The following is a 12,699-nucleotide window of genomic DNA, read 5'->3' as shown; positions in this document are numbered from 1 at the left end:
GAAATGCGGTGGCGGCTCCGCGGGACCTCGTGCGGAGCCCTCAGCAGCGGCAGCGCTGCTGTGTGTGCTGCATCGTCCTGTGCTAAGGAAGGCGTCTTACACCGCATGGAGAACGAAGGTTGCTTCCAGAAAATACTCGGTGGCATCTTAGCCTACTCTTCATCTTTTTTCTCTGACTAAAGAAGTCCCATGCCTGTAGAGTGCAGTGGCCTTTTATTGCCAGGCTCTTTTGGTCTTCTTCCACAAGTGGGCATAATTTCATCATAATTATCATGTCTCCTACATATAGCTATTACTTGAAGCCTGCAGGTTGTTTTTGTACACTACTAACTTGGTATAAGCTTCAAGTGTCCTTAATTTGATGTGAACTTCTAGTCCTGTGGATGGATTTGGCTCTGCAGAAGAGAGTTTCTCAAACATTTACCCTATTCAGGCTAGAACCATAGATATCTCAGTGTCAAGCATTTGAGAAGATAAAACAAAAAAATGGACTTAAAAGTTATTCCCTACAGCATCTGTACCTCAGGCACTTTAATGGAAGTAAGACATAAACACTGTGTAAGTACCAGAGAACTGTGCAAATGTACTGCTAGGAGTTTTCACAAAGCCTAGGGGGAAGAATTCCGACCTTGTCTCTGAGATAGCTAAATCCCAAAATATGGAGATGAAGCTTTTCTTGTTTGAACCAACGTTGACATTCTGCCAGGTTAATCTCAGAGTTGTGTTTGAAAGAGACTTTGCTTTTCTGACTAGGTGGGTGTTTCAGTTTGCTAGTGAAGTACACAGAAGCATTGCTCTGAAAATACTCATCAGTTTCTTTTTTATATTCTACATTGAAAGTACTGCTGTAGGTGGATAGATTATGCAGGGGGTCAAAAACAAGGAGAAGTTCTGTAAAAAAACCACATTAACTTCCAGCTTCAGGAAGCAGTCAGAGAAGCTCTCTTTCAATAATATGCTAAAACTGATGGTTTGATACCAACTGCTGCAGACATGTGAAACCTTGTAAACTTCCAAAAAGGCACTGTAGACAGCTGAAACTCCAGCAGAATTAGGAACAGAAAAATATGCACATGAAGAGGTGACATCCCTGCAAGGTTTATCTGGTAGCATCCTCAATCTGTAGATTTCTGGAGAAATTAGAAAATTTGGAATCAATAGCCTGAAGCTCTGCTAACACTCCCAGTGAAATTAGACATTCTCATTGACTTCACCAAGGAACCATTACCGAGTAAACATCAGAAAATAGAGATGGTTTGCTCTCCTGGCTTGAGGCCTTACCAAATTCATTGAAGAGATTTATTTTAATTGTGTATGCATAATGGATGTATTGAAGAAATTCTTTGTGGTTTGAGCAGTCTGCAGTTTATTAAGATGGTATAAAAGAGCATCAAACTGTAAGTGTTCCTTCTCTAATTCCTTCTTTTTGGTTCTCTTCTGCAGTTGATGACAGTGCCATTCTGGATTGTCAGTTCAGTGAATTTTATCATACACCTCCACCTGGGTTTGAAAAGATCCTCTTTGAGCAGCAAATCTTCTGAATGTCTTCATACTGAGAATTTGCACCCTGCACTGTTACAAAAGCTTTGTCATCTTGAAGCCTCACTTTACTTTTAGGAAATATATCTGTATTTTTAGTAAGTACTTGTGACTGTTGTCTGCAGAATAAATATGTTAACTGCAAGACCAGATAAATGTTGCTGTCCAAATAAGAGTTTTCTGGCATTGTTTTGTGGTTGAAAATGAGTGTTTTGAGGCAGGGTTTTTCTCTTGATTTGTACTTGATGCATAAGGAGACTAGGGACATTGCTGTTGTCAGTATTACATTCGGTATATTGAACAAACTGGAACTCTGTAAGGCAAATAGTTTTTATGCATATGATAGCTATGGAGATGGGTAGTTCTCATGATTTTTCCCCCAGCCTTTTTCTCACAGAAATTATGTAATTTCTTTAAAGGATGCACTGTGTTTCTAGTCTGTGATTTGGATTTGTGGTGTCCCAGTTGTGCACAATGACTAATAATACCATGGTTTAACTAGCAGCTAGGTTACCTTTTTTTTTTTTTTGCCAAGGTAGGCTAATCAATTCCCTCAATCTTAGACCAGCAAATACAACTTATCTGTTTCTTCTAGCTTTTCATTTGCTTTTATTGTGACAAAAAAAAGAAAAAAAGAATATTTTCTAGAAATACTTTTTTGTTGAATCTTAAAAAGTAAACCTGAACACTACCTGTGTGTTTGAGGACCACCATGCTCTGTTACTCTGGTAAGAGAGTAAGTACCGATCACTGAACTTGGGTAAGCAAAGATCCAGGTGAAGGGTATGAGATGTTATGGTGAAGCCTTACATCTAAACTGTAAATTAGATTATTTTCTTATGGAATAGCATATTTAATTTCTTCATGAATAATTTATAAACGGCTAAGACATTGTTCTAAAATGTGATGCCCTTGAATACACATTGTGAGATGCTATTTTTTCCCCTCTTGTCATATTTAATATACTTCCTAGAAGAATTTTTTTGTAAAAAAATGTCTTCATACTGAATGTTTGTGGTTTTTGTTTTGGCTTTTCCCGGGTTAATGTGTTTGCATAAATGATTTTATTTAATTATTTTTAGAAATCACCTTATTCTGATGTTTTCGGATACAAACAGCTTTCTCAAAGCCTTTCACCTTAGGATTTACTGCATCTGTCTTAACTCTGTGGCCCATGTTTTCCTTCCTTTTAGCCTTGCTGTCATGTGAGATTATTGGGTAGAACTTTTTGACCTTGTCAGTATTCTAATGTAAACCTCAGGAAATTAGAGTGCAATTTTATAATTTCCCTTTGAAATCCCCTCAAATCAGAGTAGGATAATGAGAAATAAAACCTAAATCCTAAAACACCTTTCCCCCCACACCCCTCCCTTCTTTCTGGGCTTAAATTTTTCCCTAATTTGCTCTATTTCGTTCACCCAGCAGCGCAGAGACAAGGAATGTGGGCTGTAATCAGTTCATCACATGTTGTCTCTGCTGTGCCTTTTTCCTCAGGGGAGGGACTTCTCACATTCTTTCCCTGCTCCAGTGTGGTTCCTTCCCTTGGGAGGCAGTTCTCCAGAGCATCTCCACTGTGAGTCCTTTTCATAGGGTGCAGTTCTTCATGGGCTGCTCCAGCATGGATCCCTTACACTGGGTGCAGTCCTTCAGGAAATATGGCTCCAGCATGGGTCCCCATGGGGCCTGTTCTGGGTCACAGCCTCCTTGGGGTATCCATGTGCTCTGGGTGGGGACCTTCACAGCCTGCAGGGGGATCTCTGCTCTCCCATGGATCCCCACAGGCTGCAGGGGCACAGCTGACTTGCCATGGGCTGCACCAGGGACTGCAGGGGAATCTCTGCTCCAGTGCTAGGAGGACCTCCTGCCCCTCCACTGACCCTGGTGTTTGTGGGGCTGTTTCTCTCATGTTCTCAACCCTCTCTCTGGTTGAAATGGTGCAGTTTTTCCCCCACCCCTTCTTAATCTGTTATCCTGGGGCTCTATCACTGTCTCTACTGGGCTTGATATTGGCTGACTGTAAGTCCCTCTTGGACCCAGCTGGCATCGGATCTGTCCGAAATGGAGGAAGCTTCTGGTATCTTCCCATGGAAGCCACTCCTGTAGCCCCCTGCTACCAGAACCTTGCCATGCAAACCCAGTACACCTTCCACACAGCCTGGTCTTCAGATGTCTCTCCAAGTCCCAGGTTTAGGGATTCCCTGTGACCTCTGTCTGAGGCCAAGAAAAATGGCCACTTCCAGAGGTGTGCTGTCTTGGAGAAGCTGTGCTGCCAGCTGGATGAGTTCAGGAGGCAGTGAGCAGGTGGCACATCAGAGAACATGAAAGGGACACATAGGATCTTCTCTGAGTCTTAACAGCTTGAAGAGTCTCAGACCCCATCTGTAACAGGGAAGACAGCAGTGTCTGCCTTGCACTATCAAGGTAAGCAAAACCTCTGGAGAAAAGGATGGATGGGAGCTGATGACTTCTGGCACCAAGAGGAATGTTCTTGCCACACCTATGGGTTTACAGCTGCAAAACAGGTTCATTGCCCTCTTAGTTGAAGAGAAGCTAGATGAGCATGGGGGGCCCAGGTGGTGGACTGTCACCCTGATTCTTAAGATTTTCTAAAGCCTTCTGAGTTTACATTCTGTTAGAAAACTTTCCCACACATTTTCTATAAACAGCATATTGTTTTGCATTCCTTCGTGGGGGTGGAGAAAGTGGTTTGTCCACTGTCTTCAGAAAAGTAGCCCATTCACTCTCCAATCCACTGTCACCTTTGGAAAAGTATAAAAGTTACAGTCAGAAAAATAAACCTTCTTTTTTACCTTGCCATCATAGTGGCTCATGTTGTGATTTCTTGTGTCCTAATAACAACAGTGGACAATACCTTGCTGATGAGAGGAAATGGAGTGAGACAGAGAAGGCACTAGTAGGACAAGTCAGTAATAAACTGTAGATCTAGTGTTAGGAACATCATAAGATCCTAATGGACAAGTTATGGTAAGAACAGACAGTGAGGTGAACTGAAAACTGGATGAATGGCCAGGCCCAGAGGGAAGTCAGTGGTATGAAATTTAGTTGGAGGCCAGTAACCAGCACTTTACTCCAGGGTCGGTACTGGCTCTGGTCCTCTTTAACATCCTCATTAATGTTCTGAGTGATGGTGCAGAGTGTACCTTAAGTGAGTTTGCAGCTGGCATGAAAAGATTGGATGATATTCCAGAGAGCTGTGCTGCTATCCAGAGGGACCACAACAAGTTGGAGAAATGGGCTGATGGGGAACCTATGAAGTTCAACAAAGAGAAGTGCGAAGTCCTGCAGTTGGGCAGAAACAACCCCATCTATCTGAACAGGCTGAGGCTATCCATCTGCCAAGCAGCTTGGCAGAAAACAACCTACAGGTCCTGATGGACGACAAGGTGAACTGAGCCTTTGCAGCAAAGTGAATGGTATCCATGACTGTGTTAGCCAAAATATTGTCAGCAGGTTAATGGAGGTGGACCTTTGCCTTTACTCAGCCCTGCTGGGGCCACACTTGGGATTGCTGTGTCCTGTCCTGGACTCCTTGGTACAAAAGAGACAGAGACACACTGGAGAGAGACTGAAGAGGGGCCACAAATATGATCTAAGGGTGAAGCATCTTCCCTATGGGGCAAGGCTGGGAAAGCTCAGACTGTTCAGCCTGGAGAAGAGCAGGCTCAGGGGGATTTGATTAGTGTATATAAGACACATGGAGGGAGGATGAAAGGAATGCAGAGCCAGGCTCTTTGCAGTGGATCAGGGTGACAGGACTAAAGGCAATAGGCAGAAAGATATGCAGGAAGCTCCCTCTGAACACCAGGAAACATTTTTTATGGTCAGGATTACTGAGCACTGGCATAGCTTGGCCAGACTAGTTGTGGAGATGTCATCCTTATAGATATTCAAAAGTCAACTGGACATGGTTCTGGGTAACTGGGTCTAGGTGGCCCTGCATGAGCAGGAGGATTGGACCAGATGATATCTGGAGATCACTTCCCAGCTCATCCATTCTATGTTCATTCAAATATTTCACCTGGAGTTATATTTCTTACATTCTTTGGTAAAGGAGGAAGTATTTAAAGAAATTCTAATCACTGTATCTAACTCCATCCAGCAAACAACACTCTCTGAAGTCTGCTGTGGTTAAGAATATTTAACAGTAGAAGCTGCTACCTTGAGCTTAATGTAGACTTGCTTTAAAATAGAGATGAGGCTGCCTTCATCAAAGCTGGTGTTTGAAATGGAAAACATTTTGGTAAATATAAAATACTAAAAATAGCTGCTACATTCACCAAAAATATGGAAAGAGCAGCTTTTGTGGCTTAAATTTGCTAATTTCTTGTCTTAAACAGAGTGAGATGCATTTGTAACACTGCACAATGTAACTGCATCTCTTCTGTAAAAGAACACTTCTTGTTTTATAATTGGTGACACAGGAGAACTCAACAAAAACAAAGAGGTGAATAAAACCTTATGATAATCTATTCATCATAATGGAAAGAAAGACCAATTTTCACCTGAAAATAAGTTTTGTGATGAAAGTACTTAAAAGAAGCAAGATTTAACTCCATTTGCCACAGAAATAGAACGTGAGTTAACCTGTGCCTGTCATTTCAGCACCTGGCAATGAATCCAGATGTTTTCCCAAAAGTGTTCCCAGTCCCAGCTTTGCCCAAAGAAATGGGGTACAATACCCATTTCTAAAAGTTGCATTTCAGTTAAAAGTAAATTTTAGTTAAGATTTAGCAATATATTTACTAGTAGCAAATTATTTTAACAACAATGAATCATACTTCCCAGTGAAATGGTTGAGGTATTTCCACTAATTGTTTATACTCAAAATGTTTTCTTAATCTTTGAATGTTACAGTTTTGACACCCTGTATCTTTGAGTATAAAACCTTGTATTAACTAATGTTTCCTGAATCCTTTTGACATTATACTGTGGCAGCAAGATGGGAAGTCTGAAAAAGACTTCATTTTCACATCCACAAATCAATAGAAGTGACAGGACACATAGTACAAATTACATATAGATTAGAGGAGTTGTTATTTTTATAATACTTGAACTGCCTGTGGTGCTTTGAGGGTAGATGAAATCAGCTAGTGCTATTCCAAGAAGATTAAAATCCTAATTACATATTAGGAGGCTAGAAACACCTGTCAAGGATTTCCTGAAAAGGTGCTCTTCCACAAAAAAATCAGGATCCAGTACCGTGGATTCTCTGCAAAGAGAAACTTCATGCAGTGCATTGGGTCTCTTAAATGCCGTTCAGCATAGTTCTAATCCCACTAGAAAAAAGCATTCAGAAATGGCAGGACATGGCATTCAGGTGCAAATGTTCATGAGAATACAGACTTCCATGAATATTCACGCTGTTTTTCCTTTCCTCAGGCTTTCTTAGGAGTGCACTGCCATTCATACAGCTGTGTGCAAAAACAGAAGGAACCAGGTTCTATAGTGGGAATTTCTTTACTTCATCTGAGTTCTTAGATAATTTTTGTGTACTCACTCATCTTTGTTATCAGTTTTTGTTGATGTTCCCTTGCATACTGGCAACCAATCAAGCTCATGGCTGAGATAAGTTTCCACAAAGGTCCACAAGTAAATCAATAAAACATTGTTTCATACCTTTCTTTCTGAATCCAGGCTTTAAGGCCCAAGGATCCAGCCCCCCATGTAACCTAAGGTGTTGAAAACCACTGTTGCTTCTGGAAATGGAATACTTCTTGCTTTAGTGAAGAGCTGCTTGCATAAAGGTGTCCAAAACGAAGCTGCTAAGGTACTTTCAGGAAGTATGGAAGATTTGGAATGAATTTAAGTGCCTCTTCACTCCTCTTCACTGTTCCTTCCCTTGCCTAGTTCTGCAATAAAACAGTTTTCACTATAAATATCTTGGACTTCATAGAATTATAGAAACACTTTAGGTTGGAAGAGACTTCTGAGATGCTCAAGCCCAACCATTAACCCAGGACTGCCAAGTCCACCACTAAACCTTCTCTGCACATGCCACATCTACGTATTCTACCTGCAGGAATGAGGACTCCACCACTTCCCTAGGCAGTCCAATGCAGGCAGTTCCAATTCTCAACCTTTTCAGTGAAGAAATTTTTCCTAGTATCCAATCTAAACTTCCCCTGGTACAGCTGGAGGATGTTTCCTCTTCTCCTGTCACTTGTTACCTGGGAGAAGAGACTGACACCTGTGTGGCTCCACTTTCCTCTCAGGCAGCTGTAGAGTGACAAGGTCCCCCCTGAGCTTCCTTTTCTCAGCTAAACACCCCCAGCTCACTCAGGCACTGCTCAAAAGACTTGTGCTCCAGACTCTTTAACAGCTATGTTGCCCTGCTTTGGATACACTCCAGCATTTCAATGATACAGATTTCCAAACAAAAGTGCAAAGGATTAGGGAGAGCTCTCAGGTGTGCAGTGCTTTGTACCTTTGCTTTTCTTGAGTGCTTCATATGTAAGTTCTCTGTTGAGGCAAATCTTGGTGGCTTGAATATTGAATGTTTGTTGAATATTTGTAAGAACAGCATTGGAAGTACCATTTCCCACCTCACCTAGCTTGTGCAAGAGCCCTTTAATATTTTCTTTATTTTAGTTTCCCTGTCCAGACGTTTCAGCTTTTCCTAGCTCCTTTTCTAGCTCTGTGTTGGAGCTAAGAAAGCTGACCTGATCTGGCTGCCAAGATGAGTCAGCAGAAGAGCTCTTTGTCCCTCCACATAGTCCTAATGTCTGACACTTCGTGGGAAGAGGAATGATTTCTTAGACACTGGAATTTCCTTTGCTGCAGTCAAGAGAGGTGGGCTGGGGATTAAATTAGATTGAAAGAACATTCTCATGGGGAGTCAGCTGCTCAAATGCCAGGAATTCAGTGTGAAGTGAGAAAATAAAACTAAGGTCACTATTCCTTAATTCCAGAGCATGTCAAGAAAAGAGTTTATATCTTTGTGTATATCTGTTTAGGCTACATTGTACCTGCAATTTAATTCAAGATAATATAGGGAGAGCAAAAGTTGAAGCCAAGTCACATCCATGGAAAACTCTGGCATGCTTAGTAGACAAGACACTTCCTAGCTTCAAACGTGAAAACTTGAGTCATTTTTCTTGGATGTGCTCATTATATTGGCAAGCAGTACATGTAAAAATTCCCATTGTTGAGAAATCTAAATTCCCTTTTCCCTTAAAATATCTGTACTCAATATAGGAGAGCTTATGACCTTTTCATAAGTGAACAAATGTTATACTGAATAATGGTTGCAGTAGTTCAATGAGGATTTTGTGTGGAAAAAGTGCTGCTCTTGGCCAAAGTAAATGCTGGCAAAATCGAGATAAGCTGGTGGAAGAGACATTTTTCATGCAAGTTGGTAGCTTACTCCAGACAAAGTCATCTTTTCCTGTGTGTAGGATGGAAGTAGCGCTTCCCTCTTCAGAGGGATGTCAGAACACATTGAAGGAAGGTGAGGCAGCCAAGGCCATGTTCAGACTGCTTGTACCCTAATGCCTGTCACAACTCCATCTCTCCATTGTCTGAGGAATCAAGTCTGAGCAGTCTGAGTCACTCATGACTAATTTGAATGTAGTAGTTAAAACTCCTAAATTAAGCTCCCTGAGTAGGGAGTGTGAACACACCTTCAGATGTTACAGTAAAGAGAGGGACATCTAACTATCTTAAGAGTTTGTACTTTTACAGAGATTTCTTTAGGAAAGGATTGGGTTGCTTGTAGTCCATTTCTTCAGTTCTCTCTCAGTTCATAATCTTTTTTTATCTGCACTAAAAGCCCATTTTCCCACTAATGTTAAAATAAGTGATACAACAGCCATTTATTTGTTGCAGGCTGACAGTTCCCAAATTCTGAGAAACTTTGTCTTTATTCAAAAAGCGATGGTCAACATAATCCTGTCAGCTAAAGTCCCTGTAGGAGATGCATGTCACGCAGCAAAAGATCTCTGCTGCTGATGCTTGAATTACTTCCTCAGAGTGAGCAGTAGTGACAGATGGCCTTTTTTTCCTATTCTCCATGTATTGCTGGAGGTTTACCTTGTCAAGCCATGCTGGTTGGAATAAGGAAGCAAACAGAACTGCCTTGAGGCTTCTCAACAGCATAAGCACATTTAAAGTTGGAACTCTGGGGAGAGGAGCCAGGGCTGGACCAAATGGTGAGGACAAAACCAAAATCCTCTGCATTTTCTGTTTGCTGGTGCTGCTGCTGTCACGGTGGGATGGGAAAGAAAGAAGTGGTGGCTATAGCTGGTGCAAAAGCACACCTTGCCCACACCAGCAAAGCTCTGGTAAAACTCTACCCTAAGTATTTTGTCCTAGGTCACACAGAAAGTCTCAATCAGGTGAAGCAGGCCAACTCTGTCGGTGAGGAGAGGGAAGGGCTGATATTCCCAGCTAACACAGTCGTGCAAGTGGGAAGGAGCTTCTGAGCTTGTGAGTGTTAAACTGTCAGAAGCATTGCTTGTAGCTGCATCACTGCTCATTGCATTCAGGAAGGTGTTACACTGCTAAAAAGAAAAAAAAACAAACTCCAGTTTTACTGAAATAGCTCTGTCCTCGCTAGACGTGCTTTTCAGGATAGTACACTGCTATTCCGGAGCTGATAAGGCAGCCCTGCCGTGCAGATAGCCTTGACAATGCTGCTATTTGTTCTCCTCTGCAGAATGGCAGTCGTAATATTTCACCCTTTGTCTTCATCCTAAGAGCCGGGATGTCAGATCCATCCTGGGGAAACAGCCAGATCCCCTAGGTTTGGCTGTCAACTCAGCTCTGCATCCGTCACTCCACAATGAGCCTCCCACTGCGGGTGGTTGTGGGGGAAGGTAAACTGTGACCTTGTGTAGCAATGAACTGCATAGCTGTGCCTTACTGCCTGATTGTTGCTTTCCAGGATTGATCTATAAGAAAGTTCCCTTTGAGAGCCATCCCTGTTTCTGCCCTTTGTTTCTCTTCCTTTCTCATTTTCCTGTGTCTGAATCTAGCGACGCACATGATTTACACCAGCACAAACCCTGTTGCATTGATGTGGAAGGATCTGCAGCTGCTGGTGTTAGCTTGACTGGTGAATTGCTCAGTGGCTTGGACTCCTCCTAGAGCCTGGAGTCATTCTGCAACTCGACTAAGTTAAGCTTCAGCGATTGCTGCCCAGTTCCTCTCTTGGGCTGCATGATCTTATCTTCATATGGAGCTGTGCTGGCCTGCAGCCATACTGCACTTCTTTTTGTCCATGTGCTCCAGAAAACATATCTAACACATTGTCTTAGCTGGATGTCCTACCTAGACCCAATGCTTGCTTTCACCTGGCTCTGTTTTCTTTATCCTCTGAGGAGAGGAATAAGCACAAATCCTGATCTCTCACTAACTTGCTTTGGCCATCTACAAAGACACCCAGACCAGTCCCAGTAAAATCATGGAAAATATTATTTGAGGGGGTATTGAAAAACACCTGGATGACACAAACATTGGTCATAGCCAGCATGGCTTCATGAGGAGGAAGTCCTGCTTATCAAACCTAACATCCTTCTACAACAGGGTAACCCACCCAGTTGATCTCAAAAAGCCAGGAGATACAATCTTGGACTTCAGCAAAGCTTTCAATACTGTCTCACAGTGTCCTTCTGGATAAAATATCCAGCACACAGCTGGATAAATGCACCATGCAGCAGGCTCATGGGTCAGGTACACAGGTTATAGTGAATGGGGTGACATCAGAGAGGGAACCTGTTCACTAGTGGGGTTCCACAAGGCTCCATCCTTGACCCTGTACTCTTCATCATCTTCATTAATTACTCTGACACAGGACTGGAAGGGAAACTTAAGTTTGCTGACAACACTTAATTGGGAGGAGCTGTTGACTTCCTTGAGGATTGAGAGGCCCAGCAGAGACCTTGATGAATCTGAGGTCTGGGCAGTCACCAATCGTGCTGGATTCTGCACCTGGGATGGGGCAACCCTGGATGTATGGACAGACTGGGAATGAGAGGTTGGAGAGCAGCACTGAGGAAAGGGACCTGGGGGTCCTGGTTGATGGCAAGTTGAACATGAGTCAGCAGTGCCTTGGCAGCCAGGAGGGCCGACCCTGTCCTGAGTTGCATGGGACACAGCATTGCCAGCCAGGAAAGGGCGGGAATTGTCCCACTCTGTTCTTCACTGGGGCAGCCTCACCTCGAGTGCTGGGGGCAGTTCTGGGTGCCACAATAAAAATAAGACATTAAGCTGTTAGAGAGTGTTCAAAGGAGCGCAACAAAGATGGTGAAGGTTCTTGAGGGGAAGCTGTACGAGGAGTGGCTGAGATCACTTGTTCAGCCTGGGGAAGAGGAGGCTGAGGGGAGACCACAAAGCTGTCTACATCTTCCTCATGAGGGGAAGAGGAGGGGCAGGCACTGATCTCTTCACTCTCATGACCAGTGACAGGATCAGAGGCAATGGCCTGAAGCTGTGTCAGGACAGGTTTAGGCTGGAGATTAGAGAAAGGTTCTTTACTCAGAGAGTGGTTGGGCACTGGACCAGGCTCTGCAGGGAAGTGTTCACAGCAACAGCCTGACAATGTTCAAGAAGCATTTGGACAATGCTCTCAGGCACCTTGTGCGACTCTTGAGGTGTTCTGTACAGGGCTTGGTGATCATTGTGGATGCGTTCCAACTCCATATTCTGTGATTCTATGATTCTATTATTAGTTGTAGCTAAAAGCTTGTTAAAACTTGGAACCAAAACTGATTATACATTTTTTCAGTTCAATCTGAACACCAGGGCTGTGCAGGGTATGTGATGATTGGACCATCTTCAGTCCTGTAGGTAGAAAGGAGCTATCTTGGTAATGATTTTTGAGACCAGTCACCTGTACAATGACACCAAGCCTTTTGCCTGCAGTGCAGGCAGAGGCCAGCTTGGGAGTTATCTGGAAGTACGATTCTTCATGCCAGCTTCACAAAGGGATAGTGAGTGACAGCAAGAAGCAGGGACTTGCTTCTTCTCCAGCAGTTTGCTACTACATGAGGCTGCAGCAGCCAAATAGCACAAGACCCAAGGTTCAACTGGATTAACAGTTCTCCAGGCAGTGCTCCTCCCAGGCACACCTTCCTCTGTGACATCTCCTTGTGGAGCCACAGCAACATGTCCTACCCATAATAAAGGCATTATTCTAAATAA

At 43.1% G+C, this 12,699-nt stretch overlaps 1 protein-coding gene across 2 annotated transcripts in view; it reads left to right on the top strand.

The window, feature by feature from the left end:
• The window catches only part of SPRYD7 (SPRY domain containing 7), a 121,739-nt gene extending 117,383 nt beyond the window's left edge, over positions 1-4,356 (top strand). For both annotated transcript variants that reach the window (XM_077781412.1, XM_021526584.3), the window contains one exon: positions 1,444-4,356. In XM_077781412.1, the coding sequence (XP_077637538.1) occupies positions 1,444-1,541 (98 nt within the window). In that variant the 3' untranslated portion in view covers positions 1,542-4,356. The remainder of the gene's footprint in view (positions 1-1,443) is intronic.
• Positions 4,357-12,699: the final 8,343 nt, after the last annotated feature.

The sequence above is a fragment of the Lonchura striata genome, chromosome 2 (genome assembly GCF_046129695.1).
Source record: "Lonchura striata isolate bLonStr1 chromosome 2, bLonStr1.mat, whole genome shotgun sequence".
NCBI lineage: Eukaryota > Metazoa > Chordata > Aves > Passeriformes > Estrildidae > Lonchura > Lonchura striata.
Note: the sequence above shows the minus strand (reverse complement) of the source record. Positions and strands in the feature narration are given on the sequence as shown.